The 18,557-nt window shown below is 50.5% G+C and overlaps 1 protein-coding gene and 1 long non-coding RNA gene across 2 annotated transcripts in view; one reads left to right on the top strand and one right to left on the bottom strand.

Moving 5' to 3' along the window:
• Nucleotides 1–18,557, bottom strand: part of MICAL3 (microtubule associated monooxygenase, calponin and LIM domain containing 3) — a 122,195-nt gene that overhangs the window by 79,102 nt on the left and 24,536 nt on the right. Inside the window, 7 exon segments of the mRNA XM_033232996.1 lie at nt 5,171–5,357; nt 6,078–6,185; nt 8,625–8,732; nt 11,548–11,604; nt 13,579–13,677; nt 16,621–16,704; nt 18,250–18,423. Of these exon segments, the coding sequence (XP_033088887.1) occupies nt 5,171–5,357; nt 6,078–6,185; nt 8,625–8,732; nt 11,548–11,604; nt 13,579–13,677; nt 16,621–16,704; nt 18,250–18,423 (817 nt within the window).
• LOC117096069 lies at nt 166–13,158 on the top strand. Its single transcript, XR_004442333.1, has 3 exons — nt 166–296; nt 431–504; nt 12,957–13,158. It is a non-coding gene; the product is annotated as an uncharacterized LOC117096069 (long non-coding RNA).

Raw genomic sequence — 18,557 nt, 5'->3', positions numbered from 1 at the left:
CCTGCACCCTATCCCTCACCCCCTCCCAGTCCCCTCAGAAGGTCAGGATCAGCAGGAAAGGACATTAGAAAACAAAAAATACTGCAATGGATTATAAGTAGGATGGAATAGAATAGAATAGAATAGAACAGAACAGAAACGAAACGAAACCAGAGTGTACTGTGGCGTGATGAGAATAAAACATTACTTCTTGGAACTTGCAGCTGTGTCTGGGTCTCAATGTAATGTGTATCCCCATGGGGAGTGTGGTCAGAAAAATCTGAACAACACTGGACTTGAATTTCTCCATGACTTTGGTAATGGAATTAACCCACAGAGTCATTTTTTTACTCTCACTTAAAGAGCGAAGACTTTTGAATCTCAAATGATAAACTCTACTATAAAAACTGCTGAAACAGAAGTAATCTCATTTCACTTTCCTCATTTGTAGAGACTGCTTCTTAGAGAAATGAGCTTTCCTGATCTCAAAGCTACAAGAGGACCTAAATGTCAAAGAAAATAAGGGTAAGATGGCATTCTTCCCTTTCCTTTTCCCTGATGATCTATCTTTCGTCTTTTCCTTCAGAGAAACTGACTTGTTTCACCTGCACTCCCTACCCAATGCTGAATAAATCTATTAGGAAGACACAGATTTTAAATACTTTTCACAATGCCTAGTATACTTTCTTAGAATGATTCACTGGCTACCGGCACTTGGTCAGGATGCAGAGACTCTACAGTGGCGACCCCTGATCCTGACAGCCAAAAGCCCGCCAATCTTACCGCCTGTATCTCCACCAGGGGGGTGGAGCCATGGGTTGTCGCCTGGAGCTTGGCCACAACTTCCTTTTCCATCTGAATAAGCCACTCAGCTTTTGTACATGTTGGCTACCAATAATTAGGATAAGATAAGATGTACAAGTGCTTGGATCATGTGCTACTTGTTTTGGTCTGTTTTGTATCTCATTCTTTAAGAAATACCCTTCCCTCCTCCATGAGACTCTGACAGGGGCTGGCAACCACCTGGCCTGAGCTTCCACCACCAGTCACGTATGACCCAGGCCACTCAGCAACTCACTCCCTCCACCCCACCCAGGACAGGGTGCTCTGGGGACTGGCATGTGGCTAAAGGCAGGCAGGCTCGCTGGAGACGTTATGGGGATGCTGAGGGAGGTGAGGGAAGGGGCAGCCCTTCCCTGAGGACTGCTATCTGGCCGGAAGCTGTCAAGCTAAGGCTTCAATTGTAATCTGCACTGGGTTTCCATTACTTGTAACCAAGAGCATTGCTTCTTACAGTATCAGAAAACTAAAATGCTATCATGGCTTTCATTTCTTCCTTCTATTTTTTTCCTACATGAATTTGCTTGTTTTTGCAAAAGTGGAATCCCAGATCTTAAACTCTAACTCAATTGAACTTAACCGAATCCTCCTTGAACTCTGCTCTGGTATCCTCAACTAATAAAGAAAGAAGGTTTACATTTCAGAAACAAGACCTCCAAGCCTAATCAGAAAGTTCCAGCAAACTGTGTTCTCTAGGAAAGCAGTACAGGCGATGCGAGGAACGTGGGCGCTAAGTGTGATCTCAGTTCTAACACCGTCTCAAATGCTCAGCAGCCGTGTGAACTCATCTGTCTTTTGGAACATGTCTCCTCCCATGGAGATGAACACAGTACCCACTTCATAGGTGGAGATATTAAATGAGGTGGCACAAATCATATGTGCGCATCTCCCCATATCCCTTCCCAAACTCAAGACGATGGCACTTTTTGCTTATTAAAAAAAAAAAAGCACTAATTTTAATGTTAACATTTGCCAAGTGCCAGACACTACTTTAACTGCTTTCCATCTATCAACTCATTTAATCCTCAAACAAGCCGGTGAGGCAGGTGCCATTCGTATCCACCTCTTCCTCAGCAAGGCACAGAAGGCTGAGTGACCTGCCCAGCATGTCCCACAGTCAGTGAACCGCAGAGGCGGATGTGGTTCAGGATGCTGGTGCCAGAGCCTGGACTAACACGACACTACCATGCCTGCCTCAGTGGGAAACCCAGCCTTGCTATATTTTTAAAAATTAGTTACGAATTGTGGGTTATTCAGTCAAGTGACTGATTCTCAATGGTCCAAATTAAGGATCCTGAAAACTGAATACGGGAGTGACTGGAAAAGGGAAATGGAGAAAACAGATGGCCACAGGGCAAACCCAAGGTCAAGTGGGCCGTCCATTCTTTCATTCACCCAGGCCTGAGTGCCACCGTATGACAGCCTCCGATATGAACACCGAGACCCCCAGGCAGGCAGGCAGGCTTGTTCTCCTGAGACGCATGGGTAAGATGACACAGTGCGAGTCCTGCATGGAGAACCACACGGGCGCACCGGTGCCTGGGCAGCTGCCCTCTTTCAAAAGAGCCAGACCCCTCTCTGAGGAGCGCCACATGAAGATGTGGGCCACGTGCAGCTCACCCTGTGGAGACCAGGGGGTGTACTCCAGGAGAGGACACAGCAGAGCCACGTCCTGAGGAGCAGTGGCTTCATTACGCTTATGGGATGGAAAGACACTGGAGCAAAGAGTGCAGCACATTGCGGGCAGCTGACGGCAGACGCTGGGGTGGACACGCAATGCTCTCTCCACCTGGGACAAGGTTGTGGGCTCTGTCTGCATGGCAGTGGCTAGGACACTGGTGAGATCCAAGTCACACCTTTCAAAATCCCTGCAGTTGCTCTGTGGAAACAGACTGGGGTGTAACAGAGGCAGGCATGGAGACAGTCTCAGGCTCATCACTGATGAGGACCACCCTGCACACATCACCTGTGGAGATAGTGTGTGTCTCTTCTCAAGATGACAGGGAAGGCCTGATACTAATTTAGAGTCCTTGTCTTAAAAGCTTGCAGTGATCACAAACGAGCTAGTGCTTTGCAAAAAAAGAGCAGCTCTGTGTTTGAGCAGACGGCATCCTCGAGAAAGAGCTGAAGATAGAACAAATACCACCACAAGTAAAACACGGGGACATCTTCAAATATGATTCTTAATTTACTAGTATGGAGTTGGCAGCGGGCCTGGAGTCACAATCCCTGAATCTCTGCCCTGGAATGAATCTTAGGTGTCATTTGGTGCAAGTGAGCTATTACTAGTTGTGTCAATTTGGACAAACAACATATAAGTTCTCTGAACTCAGCTTCCTGACTTCTGATTACAATAATAAAAAGAGTTACCTAATGGGGTTGTTGTGAGGACAAAGGGCGTGATGAGCTGGGGCCCAGCACAAGGCCTCGGTTACTTCCTCATGCCACAACCTCCCCAGTTTATTCTCTGTTCTCTGAGCCTCTTCAGTTAGACTTCTGAGACACTCGGCAACTTGGATAAAAAACAGGCCAAAACTTCAGTGCCGCTAAAGTTCCTTACTGGCTGTAGTCCATCTGTCCTCTGACAGATGAGGGGGAGGTCTGTGAAGGGGCTAAGCTGATGAAAATTTTAGCTGGGTTAAAATTTGGGGAGCTGGTTTAGAACGGCTGTCTTTTCTGCTCCAGTGTTAAGAATACTGCACTCAACCAGGCTGGCCTCATCCTGTCCCGGCCTCTCGCTGCCACCCGAGCTCCTGCCAGGTGCGCACGTCTGCCCTCTACTCCGCCACCATACCCTTCTCTCTCAAAGTCTAGCCAAGGGTCAGCGAGGTCATTCCAAGCCACTCTTGAACTTTACAGATTTCCTCCTCTCCGCGCGTCTACAAAGCCACAACCTAGGCTGTGCACAGAGCCATTTGCTGCACACACTCGTGTCGCCTGCTACTCCTCACGGGCCCCATCCCCACAGGACCGTGAGCTCCTGGAGGCACACATTACACTTCCACATCTTCCACAGAAGGCAGCAAAGATGCACACACACCCATGGGCAAAAGTACCCGTAGATCAATCAGCTGCGCCTTGCAGCATCTTCTTTCTGGGCAGAATCCACAGTGAGAGGAGAACTAGAACACCCTGAGCATCAGGGACAGCTGAGCGAGGTTGGGTGGCTCCCTGTGCCAGGCCCCATCCTTGAGATCAAATGCGCTATCCAAAGAGCAGGTGTGTGGGAGAGGTGGAACAAAAGACTTGACAGCAAACAATCCGCCTGCCTTATCTAAACAGCATCCTAATTCTTCCACTCTTCCCTGACTCGGGAGTGCTTTTTACCAACATAGTAGAAGGGCCAGGCACCATGCAGGAGTCAATCTTTCTTGGCTCACCTCTCTGGGCTCCTTCCTTGCTCCTTCTGACAGAGGTGCCCGTTTGTTCAGCCTTGAGACAGCTGAAGTGACTAGGTCCTAATTGCATGGCATCCCTCTCCTGTATGACATCACTGTATAATCTCACAGCCATGCAATCTTCTATCAATGTCAGGATGTTTATGCCACCTTATAAAGATTACTGCCTCTCCTATTAATCTAGGCCCCCTCATTACTCTGGAATCTATAAGACTGCCTCCCACGAAGTCCCTGCAGCATCCTATAGGAATGGGGATGGGGGTCATCAATGCAGGGTCCTCAGATGGCAGCCAGCCTGCCTCTGCCCGTCATGATGGCTCTATCATCTGTGTGCAGAATTCTCTACTGTTTACCTTGTCAAGGTCTTTCCATTGTAAAAACTGGCACATGTTGCCAAAGACCAGGCCTTGAACACCACAGTAAATCAGATTCAGGCCCTGTGCAATGGTTCACATACCACCAGAGAGAGATCAGACAGATGCCAGAGAGGCGTTAACACGGGCCGCCTTGCAGGCATCTCCAAGAGCAAATGTCTGAGAACCCAGGGGCCTGGGACCCAGTTCCAACTGGCTGTCATCATCAACCTGAGGCAAAATATATGACTTCTACGGATGTGCAAGTCCCCTTCTGTAAAGTAAAGACAAAAACCTCATCTTGTGTTCCTTTTATCTCAAGTTCGCAGCCTGAGGTCAGAATACAAGTGTCCCTGAAGTCAGGGAAATGACTTGGGTAAATGCATGCCATTCTCATCAGCCTGGTGACGCTGGGAAATATTGATAGTAAGAGTGTTAGAGAAAGAGCGGTGGAGGGAGAGGGGCAAGAAAGGTTGGGAGAGGCATGATGGAAAAGATGCACATGGAAGAAGGCAGAAGGGGCCCAAAGGCGCCCAGCTCAGATGGAAACACTGTCCAAGCCCAGTTTCTCCGTGGGGCCTGAGGCGCAGGGCATCTCACCATCCTCGATGTCGTAGGCGTAGGCTGAGAGGCGCAGGGTGGTGGCGCAGTACTCGCACTTGAAGCAGCTCCGGTGGAAGAACTTGCCCTCGGCGCTCAGCCTCTCCATCACGTAGACCCGCTTCTGGCAGAAGTAGCACGTGTCGCTGCCTCCCAGGTTCTGCGGGAACTCCTTCTTCATGGAGCCCTGCAGGTGGTGGTTGGGAGGAAGGGGGGCACCTCAGGGAGTGCTGCACAGGCCCTCCTAGAGGCACAGCCTGGCGAGACAAAGCCAACCCTCACTAAGTGGTCTGCTTTGAGCCAGACTACTGACTGGCTATGGTCAACCGTGCTCTTGGCTCTGCCACAGAGTGATGGCACCACCACAGTCACTGCCTCCACACGCTGACAAGGAACACTGGGCACAACCGCGAAAACCCGGGTCAGGCTGCCGTGGACGAGGGAGCCAGCATCACAGTGCCTCACACCAGACTTGAGTAATGCTATGATACAGCCTGGCGACGCTGGGGAATACTGATAAGAAAGAGTCTTAGAGAAACAGCGATGGAAGGAGAGGGGCGAGAAGGGTTGGGAGGGGCACGATGGAAAAGACGCACATGGAAAAAGGCAGGAAGGGGCCCGAGGGTCCCTAGCTCAAATGGAAACGCTGGCAGAGCCCTGTTCTGAGGGTAGCTGTATCTGTATCTATTCAGTGCTGATGTAGTTCACATGAATATATGTGGGTCCCTGGACTCACACAACAACTACTGCAATCTTAGAAATTTGGTTATCAAAATCCAGACAACCTCAAAAGCAATTACTGCATGGCATACACGGGCTACGCAAGTTACAAGCGACTCAAGCACACAGGTGTGTTTCCCACGGCTGTGCTGGGTCTAGCTAGACAGTGCCTGGAGACGTCTCTTACCAGTTCCTTCTTGTCTAGAAGGGCTTTGGGTTGTTCTTTCCTTTGAAGCTGATTGGCTATCTGCTCAGCCAATGAGCTCACTCCGCCCGTGTACATCTTTATATACTTCTATTGGTTGAAGGTTACAAAATGACCAGAATGAAGGAAAATGAGAAGGAAAAAAATACATAAATTAAGAAGACATGGGAAAAAAAGAAATCTCTGGAAAGTGCAATTTGAATACAAGGTGCAGCAGCAAACCATGCCAACACAGTGCTCACAGGCAGGGAAACCGGGTGGTAAGAAAAACATCGTGTCAGTGTCCACACACGGGTACCAGCACAGACAGGACCGCTGCAGGGAAAGTGTCTTCCTTGGGAAGAACTGGGTCTCTCCCATCTCTGTGGAATGCACAATTCCAGGCAAGAGTGGTAGAAGGCAGGGCGAATGCGCACAGAGACGGGCAGGCCGGGCCTGGGTCCTGCGCAGCTAGGCTGCGTTCACAGAACTCGAGGGGCACCCCCACGCACGCAGTGGTGCCCAGGCTGACGCCACCTTTCACGGTCCAGGAGGCCATCTCCTCACTCAGAAGGAGCCATGCTCGCTTCTGCACAGGCCGCCTCCGTGTAGGTGGCGGACATCGCCATCTCCTGCTTCCTGATGCTTGACCCCACAATGCCTGCCACAGGCAGCAAATGCTCCCAGGCTGTTTTGGAAGAAGCCTTCTCAGCCCATTCTCCCTGCTGATGGTATTGGGGGTCTGAGGGCAGTATGATGAGGCCCGTGTGGCCCATCCAGGTGCTGAGGCCAAAGCCTTCTGGACTGGGCTGGGCGTGTTGGCCACGAAGTGTGGCCATGCAGCCAAGCTGCTCCATCAGCCCAGGGAGGTGGGAATGTGTTCTAGGCCAGGAGGGATTACTTTAGAGGCTGAAGAAAAGTAAGAGAAAAAAACCCAACCAACTCAAGCCTCTTTCTGGCAACACTGAAGAAACCACAGAAGAAACTTTCAGGTCTCCATCGTGAGCTATCCTGCTCACACCTAAGCTGGGTGCCCAGGCAGCCCTGCCTTGACCTGTCCCGAGAGGAAGTCCTCTAGAGACTCCCACAACCAGGTCACCCTTCCATGTGGAGATGGCCACGCCACCACGTGGGTGGCACTCCTCTCATGAACTTCATGGAGTAAGGGGGCTCCCTGCCCCCGGGGGGAACCTGACCCTAATTCTGACTCAGAAACTCACCACGAGCCATTATCCTGGGGATGCCAACAGCCCCCTCAGGGCATGGCCTGAACGGACAGACGCATAAGGTCTTGTGTGAGGAATAATCACAGAAGCACCGGGCAGGGGGAAGCAGGCGCTCGGGGGACTCACAGATGTACACATGAGGAAGCCGTTCTTACGGCTCAGCTCAAGGCTCAGCTGAGCTGAAGAAACAATTATAGTTTTTAATTCAAAAATAAGATTCCCAAGGATTGGTGCCATTTGCCCATTAACTTCACAGATTATACCTATTAGTGGCCAAGACAAACACGTGGCTCTTAGATCTAAACCTTCTTTAGGCACACTAAGGAAGCTTAGACAGACACCAGGAAGAGCTGAGCAGATAACTTAATAGCTGACACTGAGGGAGCAGAAAATGGCATTTCTCTCATTCTGCAGCAGACACACGGGAGGGGAGTGTGGGCCAGATGCCAAATATGAGGCCAGGACACCAAGCCAGCCCTGGACCCTCACTGCTCAGCCAGGACCCTTCTCTCCTGAACTAAACCATCAACCTCAGCAGTGACAGTCTGGGGCTGCCCACGCAAAGGCATCTGCCACATTCAGTTCTCAGCGAGTCGGCAACACTGATGAGCATCCCTGCAAGAGAGGTGAAGGCTCAAGTTCTACTTGTTTCTGGCATGAAAAGTAGTGGTTTCCTTCTCATTCCTCTTAAAAAGTAGCAGAAATGTAGCAACTGCAGGATCTATCCTGCTGCACATCACATGTGTACATATGCTACCATGCACGTATGCCGGGAGGTCCGGCATCAACCCAGGATGGGAAATACCAATAGGAGTGGCAAAGAGACTTTCCAGTCTCTCTAGAAACTCTACAACTGGACCAGCACTACTTCAGGTGACAGCCGCGTTCATTCCTCAAATGATGACAACAGGCAGCCAGAATACTGCATGGTCACCCCTCCACTGAGGTGATTTAATTACACTGTGGTTCCTACTTTGTAACACATACTATTTTGGAAGACGTGAAGTTAAAAAAGCCAGGGGCCGAAAAACGTTTATTATTATTTGATATAGTTGAAATAGCGTCAAAGCCGGTTCACATTGACAGACCTGGATGTGTCAAATACAGTTGGACGAAAGCCAGCAGCCACTTTAGCTGAGGAGTGTGCCACAGCCCTCACACACCAGACCGACATACGCAGACAGCAACACATGCAGCCGGCTCCCTACAGGAGACAGGCCCAAGTGAGGAACACTGCAACCTCCTGGGGCACATGACACTCGCAAAAGTGAAGTGAGTGGAGGCTGCAGAGGGCAGAGTTTTAGTGAGTCCTAGGCCATGCTACCTGTCGGAGGGAGTCGGAGGAGGGAGAGGCGGGGCGGGCAGAGGAGCGGAGACTAAGAGAAAGCTCCCACTGGTCGACAAAAAATCGACGAGGAGGTTCAGGCTCTGGCTATAAAATACAAGATGGAGAAAAACAAAATTAAAGGAAATGTTAAGTCACACACTGACCTCTGAACATAAGATGATTGGCAGTTGTACAGCCTTTTACTCTAGACCTTTATCTAAATACTATGTGTACTAAAAAAAAGTAGCTCCCAGAAGCATAAGTGGCCCATGCAAGGCTTCCATTTTGCTTTTATCTGTCCTTCCCTCATGCTTGCAGCAGAGCACGCCCTGGAACGCAGTCCCGCAGCTGTGGGCCACCCAGTACAGCCTCGCCCTCCCTCTGTGTGGGTAAGGAGGGGAGGGAGCGGGGGTCTTGTTGACTCACATGCTCTGTGCTCTGCAGAGAGCAACCCCCGGCCTGAGCTGGGATTTCTCCTGGGCAAAAAGATTCTCCCACCACCCCATCACTCCACTGGCCTTAGAAGTAGCAGGCAGCAGAGACAGCAAATCTAGAGTGAAGCTTGCTCCTTCTACAGAAGGGCCAGAAATGCAGCATCTCTTCCTTCCACTAGTGCTCAGAGAGGCTCTGCTTGCCAAGGAGGCAGCTGAATCCCAAGCAAAGATGAGGAGAAAAGGCTTGAGCCCAAGACCTCTGCAGATTGCACATAGCACATGTAACAAAACTGAGCAAGGGTCTTCCTTAGCCGTGGGCCCATGCAGCTAGGAACCCAGTCCCCAGAGAGTGAGGCAGTGACTGAAAGCTTTTGCTGAGTTTCCCACCAGGTTCAGAATGAACTATTTACAGGTGGGAAGGACAGCATTAACTCATGGTACGAGGGAGCCGTCTGCTCCTCCAGCTCCAAGTCAGATCGGTCACACTCTCTACCTCAGTCACAACGTGCTCTTCATAGCTCCGTGGAGTGGCAACATGGAGTGGCAGTTACCTGGTACTTCAACAGCCTCTGCTTCAGACACTTCGCCAGCTCCCTGGCCCTGGGCTCAGCAACACAGGACCCAGAGGGAGCTGGGGAGGACGGCTGTAAGCACCACCCGCCAGAAGGAAGCAAGAGGAAGACTCAGTAGCCTCCTGGGGGGCAGAGCAGTCACAGCCAAGGGGAGGAGTGGGGGGCTGGGTAGAGGTGGGCAGAGAGCAGGTGAGTACACACGCAGGGTTATGGAGGACGGCGGCAAAGTCCAAGAAAAGAACTTAAGTCCTCAAAAGTATCCAATCTGGAGCCCTGCACCGAGGAGTGCAGAAACCAGCTCAGAGGGAAAAAGAGAGAATCATCTCTGCAAACTATTGCCTCCTGAGCTCAAAACCCTACCTCTTCCCCTCTCTCCACAGCAGCCCTAAACTTCAAATTGTTTCTCACTGGCAATCTCTCCTATTCAACATGCTTCCCTCCCTTCTTCTTTTTTGAGACGGAGTCTCGCTCTGTCGCCCAGGCTGGAGTGCAGTGGCGCCATCTCGGCTCACTGCAAGCTCCATCTCCTGGGTTGACGCCATTCTCCTGCCTCAGCCTCCCGAGTAGCTGGGACTACAGGCGCCTGCCACCACGCCCGGCTAATTTTTTTGTATTTTTATTAGAGATGGGGTTTCACCATGTTAGCCAGGATGGTCTTGATCTCCTGACTTATGATCCTCCCAAAGTGCTGGGATTAGAGGCGTGAGCCACCACGCCCGGCCTTCCCCTCCCTTCTTCTTTTAGGCACTATTTCATTAAACATTATCAGTCTCTCATTAAATATGCAATCCCCAAAATGGAGGGCACTGCCCTGCTCAAAGAAAAGGGCTGTTTTCCTTTTTGAGGGGACACAGCCTGGGAAGAAGGGAGAAAGAGGCTGGGCACACAGTGCCGTGGGAGAGCAGCCCCAAAAAGGGTGAGCACAGTGGGGCGAGGCCATGGAAAGGGAATGGGGAAGACGCTCACCTCCAGCCCAGTCTCCTCTCCCCGACCCAGCACCAGGTTCAGGCAGCACACACACTGCCCGCTGCTAGCCTGGTGAGAGGGTGCAGGAAGATGGCATTATGATTAGCTCCTATCGGGTCCGAGGGGTAACCTAATTTACTGCTTGGCCATAACTGCATTTCTCAGAGAGCAAAGGCAGAAGGGGAGTTAAAAACCAAAATGGCTTTTGTGAGATTAACAACTAGAGATGATTCTTCCCAGTAGCTGCAGAGCTACAGCCACTCGGAGATCTTTACGGGTACGAACAAGAACAAAAGTTTCCTAAAGTAAGCCAGCTTCTTTAACTGGGCATCTCGGCTATCCCTCACATTATACGACGGCCAGCTGCAATCAGTAACTTCCCCCTTAGTTTTCAGGAAAGACTAAAGCTTTCCATGGGTACAGCCCCATTTTGCCATCACCTACCTTTCTCCCCCTCATTCTCACCCTACTGGAAAAATCCTCACGCTGGTAAGAGCTTTGGCTCTCTTAGGATTTCCACTTCAAGATCCGTGACTGTTGAATGCTACTTGAATACTGATCTAGACCCTTTCCCTAAGAAGTTGTATCTGATGGTCCAAGGCTACTATTCTACCACTGGCACATATTTTGGGGGTAGAAATAGCATGGTATTGGAAGGGGAACAGTGGGCAGAAACGGGAAGTCACTAAGGCCCTTTACCAGAACACACACACTTAGGGTCAGCATCCCATCTGAATGCCAGATGAGTGCCTGCTTTACAGCGAATGCTATCTGCACTGCTCAACACTGCTAGCAAAAATAATTCTGGCTCTTGGCTGGGTGACAAGAGTGTGCAAAAAGCAAGGGGAGGGGGCCGTCCCCCACATCCCCTCCCGCTGCCCCACCACCACAGCGTGCCCCGTCTGTCTGGCTCTCAGCATCCCATGCCACGGGTTCATGCTCTTTTACCCTCTCACGGTGGGGGCTCTGCTTGCCACGGTTGTCAGCATCAAGATCCCTGTATGTCTGTTGGCAATAAAGTAGAAACTTAAGCTCCATGCATAATGCTCTGTTTGGACCTACTAAGCAACAGTGGGAAATTCAGGGGCAGAAATTCAGAGTTCAACACATATCCCCTTCCTCTACTAACCCCATTCCCAGGTAACCATAATCCCATCCGTATCAAATCCCACTACACAAGGCCAACCTTCTGCACAGCCATTCTGCCCCCGCCGGCCTCCAGTGAGGCCAGCTACACAGATCAATAACGAACTATGGTTAGCACAAACGTGGAACAAGCATACTTCTTTCACACAGTGGCATAAGATCAGAGGCATCAAATAGAAGGTTTAGAAGGAGAGGCGGGTTAAAAGGGTGACACATTCCACAACAAGACATTTTAGAAAGGAAAGGTGGGGAGGTGGAAATTGGCTAGAATAAATGACTAAGACAGCAGTCCAGAGGAAACTCCAGAGTGGGGAGTGGTCCCTGAATAGGAGCATCGGGCCAAAGAATAATTTACTAAAGGGAGAAGTGAATGTGTTTTTGATGAATGGACTGGAAGGTATATGTGAGAGGGTAGAGACCTGTAGGTAGGGACATGGCCTTGCTCATCTGAGGAGCCAGGAGCTGCACTCACAGGACCAGGGAAGGCTGCTTGCATTACTCTTTGGCTGGCTGAGGGTTCGCCTTACAGCCGTGTGCCAGCAGAAAAACAGTCCCAAGGCCTCTGAACGTGGCTGCTCCTATCCAGCACCCGTGAGCATAATGTCTCTGCGGGCAGGGGGAGGCCGGAGTGTGGCCCCGGTCCCACAAGCCAGACTCCAGTTTGGCTACGGGGCCGCTCCTGAATGCTCTGCCTGGTGTGCGAGTGCGGCGGGGAGAAGTGTTTGTTGGAAGATGCTGAAGGGGCAAGAGGCAGAGCTCCCAGAATCAGAAGGAACAAAACTCACGTGGAGAAGCCCTGTGGCAGCGCCCGAAGGCCTTACCCCACCTCACTGTGCACTGAGCACTTACTATGTGGCTCAGACATGTGACACGGCCTCTCCACCCTATGCTTCAGTCTCCTCCCTGGTAAAACGGAGCCAATAATAGCACCTGCCTCACAGTGTTACTGTGAGAACTGATGGAGACATGGCTTGAGAAGAATTGAGTGTGCTTCCCAGGCAACAGCGGGTGCTGAGGACGGCTAGCTCTGGTATAGATGAAGGCACCCAGCAGCTGCTCAATCTGCAATGGCTCAGTGCCGAGAACCATGGACACAGGTGGGGCCTTTAAAATCAGTCTCGTTACTACGGTCACAGTTTAAATAGGCCACCTTAGGTGGGAAAATGTCTTTCCATAGATCCTGCTCTTAAAACTCACATTTTATTTTATAGAAACATACCATGAAGGTCAACAATGCCATCCTACAAACATGCCACAGACACATGGCCGTCCTCACTGCCTGCTGTTCTCACCAGCCACAGCTGCGGCTGGCTACAGGGCCGCTCCTGAATGCTCTGCCTGGTGTGCGAGTACAGCGGGGAGGAGTGTTTGTTGGAAGATGCTGAATGGGCAAGAGGCAGAGCTCCCAGAATCAGAAGGAACGAAACTCACATGGAGAAGCCCTGTGGCAGCGCCCGAAGGCCTTACCCCACCTCACCGTGCAGCGAGACAAAAGGGCTGCCTTCAGTGGGGTTTCAGAAAAACAGGCTGCTCTTAGGGCTTCCGGGCCTCGGATGCGTGACAAACACCAATTACAGCTGAACTTCTAGTTCATGGTGGGACAGTCGTGTTTCCATGATGTGGGTGGGACTGACCAGGGTCAGGTGTGAATGTAGGATGCACCATCTTGAGGGCCATAAAAGTTGCTTCCACCATAAATGGTTTCTACGCATGGCCTTTCTTCTTGACAGTTACTGCTGATAAGAGGGAAACTGACTTGGTCTCTACACTAGCCACCTACACAGACAGGCAGGGAGACAGAGATAGGACCACGGAGCATGCAGAGAGGATCACCTGCTGGCTGCCATGCGTCCGACAGGGAGGTGGAGTAGGGGAAGGAGACAGGGTGATCACTTTTTTGGGGCAGGTCCGAGAACACTCCTTTTCCCGTTGCTTTTACACCAACAGACACAAACAGAGAGAACATTATTCAAATAGTGGCCACGTGGAGGCTGGTTCTGGGAAGACTGAAGGGCGTTTGTCAGAAGCACCCCAGGGAGGCCTTTCCTTGCCCCTTCATCCTCAGAGGGCAGCCCAGTGGTCTCCCGTGGGCCCCCAGGTGGGATGTGCACCCTCTGCTAGGCACAGCCACAGAGGTGATCTGCGGGACTGGGGAGAACCAGTGTGCCAGGGAACAACAGTTTTCTCAGGGAAGCTGGGGATATAAGAAATAGGCTTGTTGATGAGTAGAGAGAAAGGGCAAACAGGCCAACCACCAAGAGGGGACACAGAGACCCCCTCTCAAGGGCTTGGTCATGTGCATCCAATACAGCGAAGCAGCAGCCTCTTCAGGGCACAGCTGTGACAGTGGCTGGCACTGCTGCCCTCCCCTCAGTCCCTGCACTCACGGAGGCTCAAAGGGCTTCAGGAAACTAACAAGGAAATGCAAGAAAGGCAGGAGCATTATATCAAAATTAAAGGTGTCTCACTAACATTCAAATGCCATATACACGTCCCTGGCTTTTCCCTCATTCTGCCCCCTCCACTGTATTCCCTTCGAGAGTCTGTCTACAATTTACAAAGCCCCAAAGTCCCTGGTATTTGAGAAACAACCACACATTCCCAGGCCTCTCGGGTATCTTCCAGGGAAACTCTCATCTCCCTGTGCCCAGGGCAGCATGCAGGGAGCGGGGGAACAGGGAAGCCACGAGGCATGGGGAAACAGCCCCGTACTCGCTCAGAGCTCCCATGACAATCTACTTCCAAACTAGGGCTGGTTAACGCACAGAGCTTGCCTTCAGGATGTGTTTCTGAGATCAAAAGGCAAAAGGATGGGGAAGGGAAGAGCCACAGTGCTTACAAAGGAAGGAAATGAAGGGAAGCCACTGGCAGGCTGAGCCGCTATTATTTTCCCTCTTCCATACGATGACCTAGGCTGAAGGGGGCCCTTCTGTCAGCTCAGCTATCACTACCCTGCCAGGCAATGCCTTCCTGCCTCTGAACCACCTCCAGAGAAGCATTAGGAGTCACAATGTGGTGCTGGCAGTCAGCCCCACTTCCTGAAGGGAGATATGGAGGGCCAGCCATGGGAGGCATCAAACGCAGGGCCCGGGTACCACTGGGGTTCCTCTGTCCCAGGTTTCTGCAAGTATCTGACACTGCAACTCCAACTCTTTCAGGAGATAAATTTAGAAGGCCCAAATTCATGATTCAGAGCTGGGAAAGTTCTATGTGAATACTATACATTTCACATGGACATAAGAACTGAGTTTTAGTTCACAGTGCTACTTCCCTGCCACCTGGTAAATTCGCAGATCCCTACTGGATATCCCCTAAGGTACCAAAGAACCTAATGGGGTTCTCACCGCTAACGATTTCTCACCAATCAAGTCTCATTTATACATCTGCCCAGCTACTGTCTCCAATTGTAATCTCTGGTGCCCATCCCACAGAACCTGCGTTTGACTTTCATGGTTCTGTTCCACTGCCCATACAGTCTGCCAGTCTCCTATTCTGCCATGACCATACTGACTCAGGTGACAAGTTGCGCTGGCAGGGACTACCAACATTCTCCAGGGAGCATGCTTCCAGCAGCCCTCAGCACCATTCCAGCCACAGCCACCCGTTCCCCTCACTTGCCTGAGTTACTCCTGATCTTCCTCTCCCTCTGCTCCTCCCACCTCAGGCACCTGTTATGAATACTGTAAGAGGTTTTGGAATCCAATTTAGAGTTCACTTTTCCCTTCAACAGATTCTCAACTAAACATCATCTTTCAAATCATATCTTCCACCTAGACATCAAGGCAAAGGTTAAGAAAATGAAATGCAAGTAAATTTCCAATTAGATTTTTCAGAAGACCTCCCTCATGCACAGAGAAAGGGTGAATTTGTCTTCTGTTTGAGTTTGGACAGTGCTCCCAAATTCCATCTCAGCCTTTTGGGCCCTGTTTTTAATGTGCTATGTTACAAAAGAATGGTTAGAAAGGAACGTTTTTGCCGAAATGTAACTTAAATAAAACCCAACTCACCACCCCTCAGCATCTCCTGACAATAAAGTCACTTTACAGCACAGGAGGCTGGGGAGACCGACTACGGAAGGTGCTGATGGCATCCAGGGCCAGCTCATGGCCCTCTCAGCATCTCAGCAGACCTAAATGATATCAGACTACAAGGCAGGCAACCCTGGCTCCACTTGAGAGCAGGGACTTGCTCATCTGGGACATGGAGGAACCACAGTCAGGGCTCCCAATTCCTCTGCTGGGTTTTCTCTTAGAAAGTGCACGCCATCACCTGCCCTATTCTGTACCACTTAGGATACGCAGTTTTCCAGGAGATCCTGCCAAGGTTTTAGTGAAAATTTCCAAAAACATTAATTTAAATGTAGAGAGAACACCAATAAAACATCCAGGAATACTTTCACCCCGGATTTAAAACAAACACAAACTCATAGTTCCAGACTCTTTTCCTGGATAACATTTTCCCATTTAAGAGGCTCTACGCCCCAATTCTCAGGCTTGACATACTCAGAATTCTCTCTCCCAGGGTCACGAGGAGATATGCTGGAAAAAAGTCAGCTTGAGACAAATGGACAACAGCAAACCCAAGAGCTCGGGTACCCCTAGGTGAGCCGCCTACCACACCGCTTCAGCGAGTTTCAAACCAAATCAACAGTTTCCCTGTTAACGCTTTCTCAAATCCCCAGGAGTTACATAAATCATGCAGTCAATCAGTCCTGCCTGTTCAATGTTTTCCCAAAGCTACTACTCGAATGAGCAGAGACTTCCGGCCCTCATGAGCTAGGATTCCAGAGCACAGGCCTGAACCCTGGCTGGCTCAGGAGGTGGGTGGGAAGGCCTGGAGAGACAGCACCCATCCTGGCCCTGGCAGTTCCTTTACCTGTTTCCACTGCGGGGTGGGGGCAGGGCGAACCTGCCCAGGCAGGCAGCAGGACGGCTGGCTGGCCCCACGCTCTTGTGTCAGCTGGGACACACAGGCCAAGTGTGGGTGGGGACAGGACATGGAGACAAAACAAAATAAAAGTACATTAAGGTGGGAGAAGAACAGAAAGAACTCACAGGGGACAGCCCCACACCTGTGAACTGTGGGGAAGAGGGAGGATTCATTCTTGGAAAGTTACACTTCTGAAGCAAAGCAAACAGCCTCCCCCAAAACAAAAGCAAATGCAAAAGAACAGAAAAAGGAAAACAGAAGCTGTAATATGCATCATCTCTTTTCCAAGCTAAATGTTCTATGAGTCGAAACCACTAATTCTGATTTGGAAAACGAATACTCCCATCCAAAATGAGGAAAGCAACCTTCTCTTAGAGGCAACCTTCCTCTAATGGGCAGCTTTCCAGCCTTCCCAAGGCAGGTGAACCTGGGGCTGCCAGAGCCTCCAGACAACCTCAACTGTTCATCAATGAATATCATCACCTTTCCTGTGAGCCACAGCATGAAAAGACTGGCGTGCAAAGACTAGATGTGGCAGGTAGTTAATTATGGCCAGACTCCAAGCAAAGCTGCTTCCACCCATCTGGTCCATAGGAAGAATGGCTGATGGGCATGGAGAAGACAAAGAGAGTGAAGGGAAATTCAGAGAAGGGGCCGCTGCCCTCCGGCTGCTCTCTCCAGTTATCATGGAGATTTATGAGACACCTTCAGTGTGAATCTCCAAAATCCCAGCCCCACCTCTTGTAAGAAGTCAGAGTGACTTTTAGACAAGCAAGGGGAGAGACACACCCTAACAAAGACACCCCAAGCCACAAGCTGCTGCCATGCACTCTCATGCATGGTGTGTGGGAGTGCCACTTAGCACTCAGTGCTCATATTCCTAGGAAAATATCCCTGGAAACAGCTGCAACACACAAAAGAAGCTTTATCATAAGAACGTTTATCTCTGTATCTTATCATGAAAGATGAGAAACAATTCGAACATCCAACACTAGAGCAACAGCTAAGAGAAGCCTGATGCCCACACATTCTAGAAGGTGCTTGTAAAGAGTCAGGGACAACATGGGAATGCCTAAGGTGAAATGAAAAAAGGAGAATTGAAAAGTATATGTTAAGAATGACCTTATCTACAAAAACAAGAATACACTGAAAAAAAAAAAGACCAGAAAGAAGGGCAGGAAAATATTAATTAATAGAATCACAGGTGGCTTCATTACCTTTACTGTAATTCTCAGCATGTTCCTCAGTAAGTGTGTACTTCTCTAAATTTAAATATATCTGCAAACGTGCACAGATGTACAGGTATATGAATACAGATTGTTTTAGACCCCTCTGCTGATTCTTGTCAGGGGACAATCCAGGTCGGAATGCTGAGGACAGAGTGACCCTCAGAGCCTGAAGCAAGCAGATAAAGGGCTCTTCTCTGCTGCAGTCAGGCAAGGGAAAGCTAGACGCCCGTCTTGAGCCCGTGAACCCCAGGGTCTGTGACACAGCCCATCTCAATGGACAGAAAAGATCCCCCCTTCTTGTGTGGCCTGACCACATCGGTGTGGGTGAGGCACGGGTTGGGTTTACCTGTCTCCGTGTGCCGACGGATTGTGCGGGTGCATTCTCTTCAAATTTGGCCAGCAGCTGGGTCGCCATGTACTTCACTTTGTTCTGGTTCCCAACGGCAACGTCCATCCTCCTGTCTGTCAGAGTGCTCACCAGGGTTGGTCTTTCTCCTCTATGGCCCCGGGGAGCTTCCTCCTGGTCAATACCAACCCCAAAGAACCCGACACTGTGACAGGAGGCTCCCCCCATGTACCTCCCTCACAGAAGTGCGCTCAGGACCTGGCACGGGGGCTAGTGGTCTAGCTCAGCTCTCAAAGCTCCCGTGTCCA

This window comes from Trachypithecus francoisi, unplaced genomic scaffold (assembly GCF_009764315.1).
Source record: "Trachypithecus francoisi isolate TF-2019V2 unplaced genomic scaffold, Tfra_2.0 Lachesis_group14, whole genome shotgun sequence".
NCBI classification, from domain to species: domain Eukaryota; kingdom Metazoa; phylum Chordata; class Mammalia; order Primates; family Cercopithecidae; genus Trachypithecus; species Trachypithecus francoisi.
Note: the sequence above shows the minus strand (reverse complement) of the source record. Positions and strands in the feature narration are given on the sequence as shown.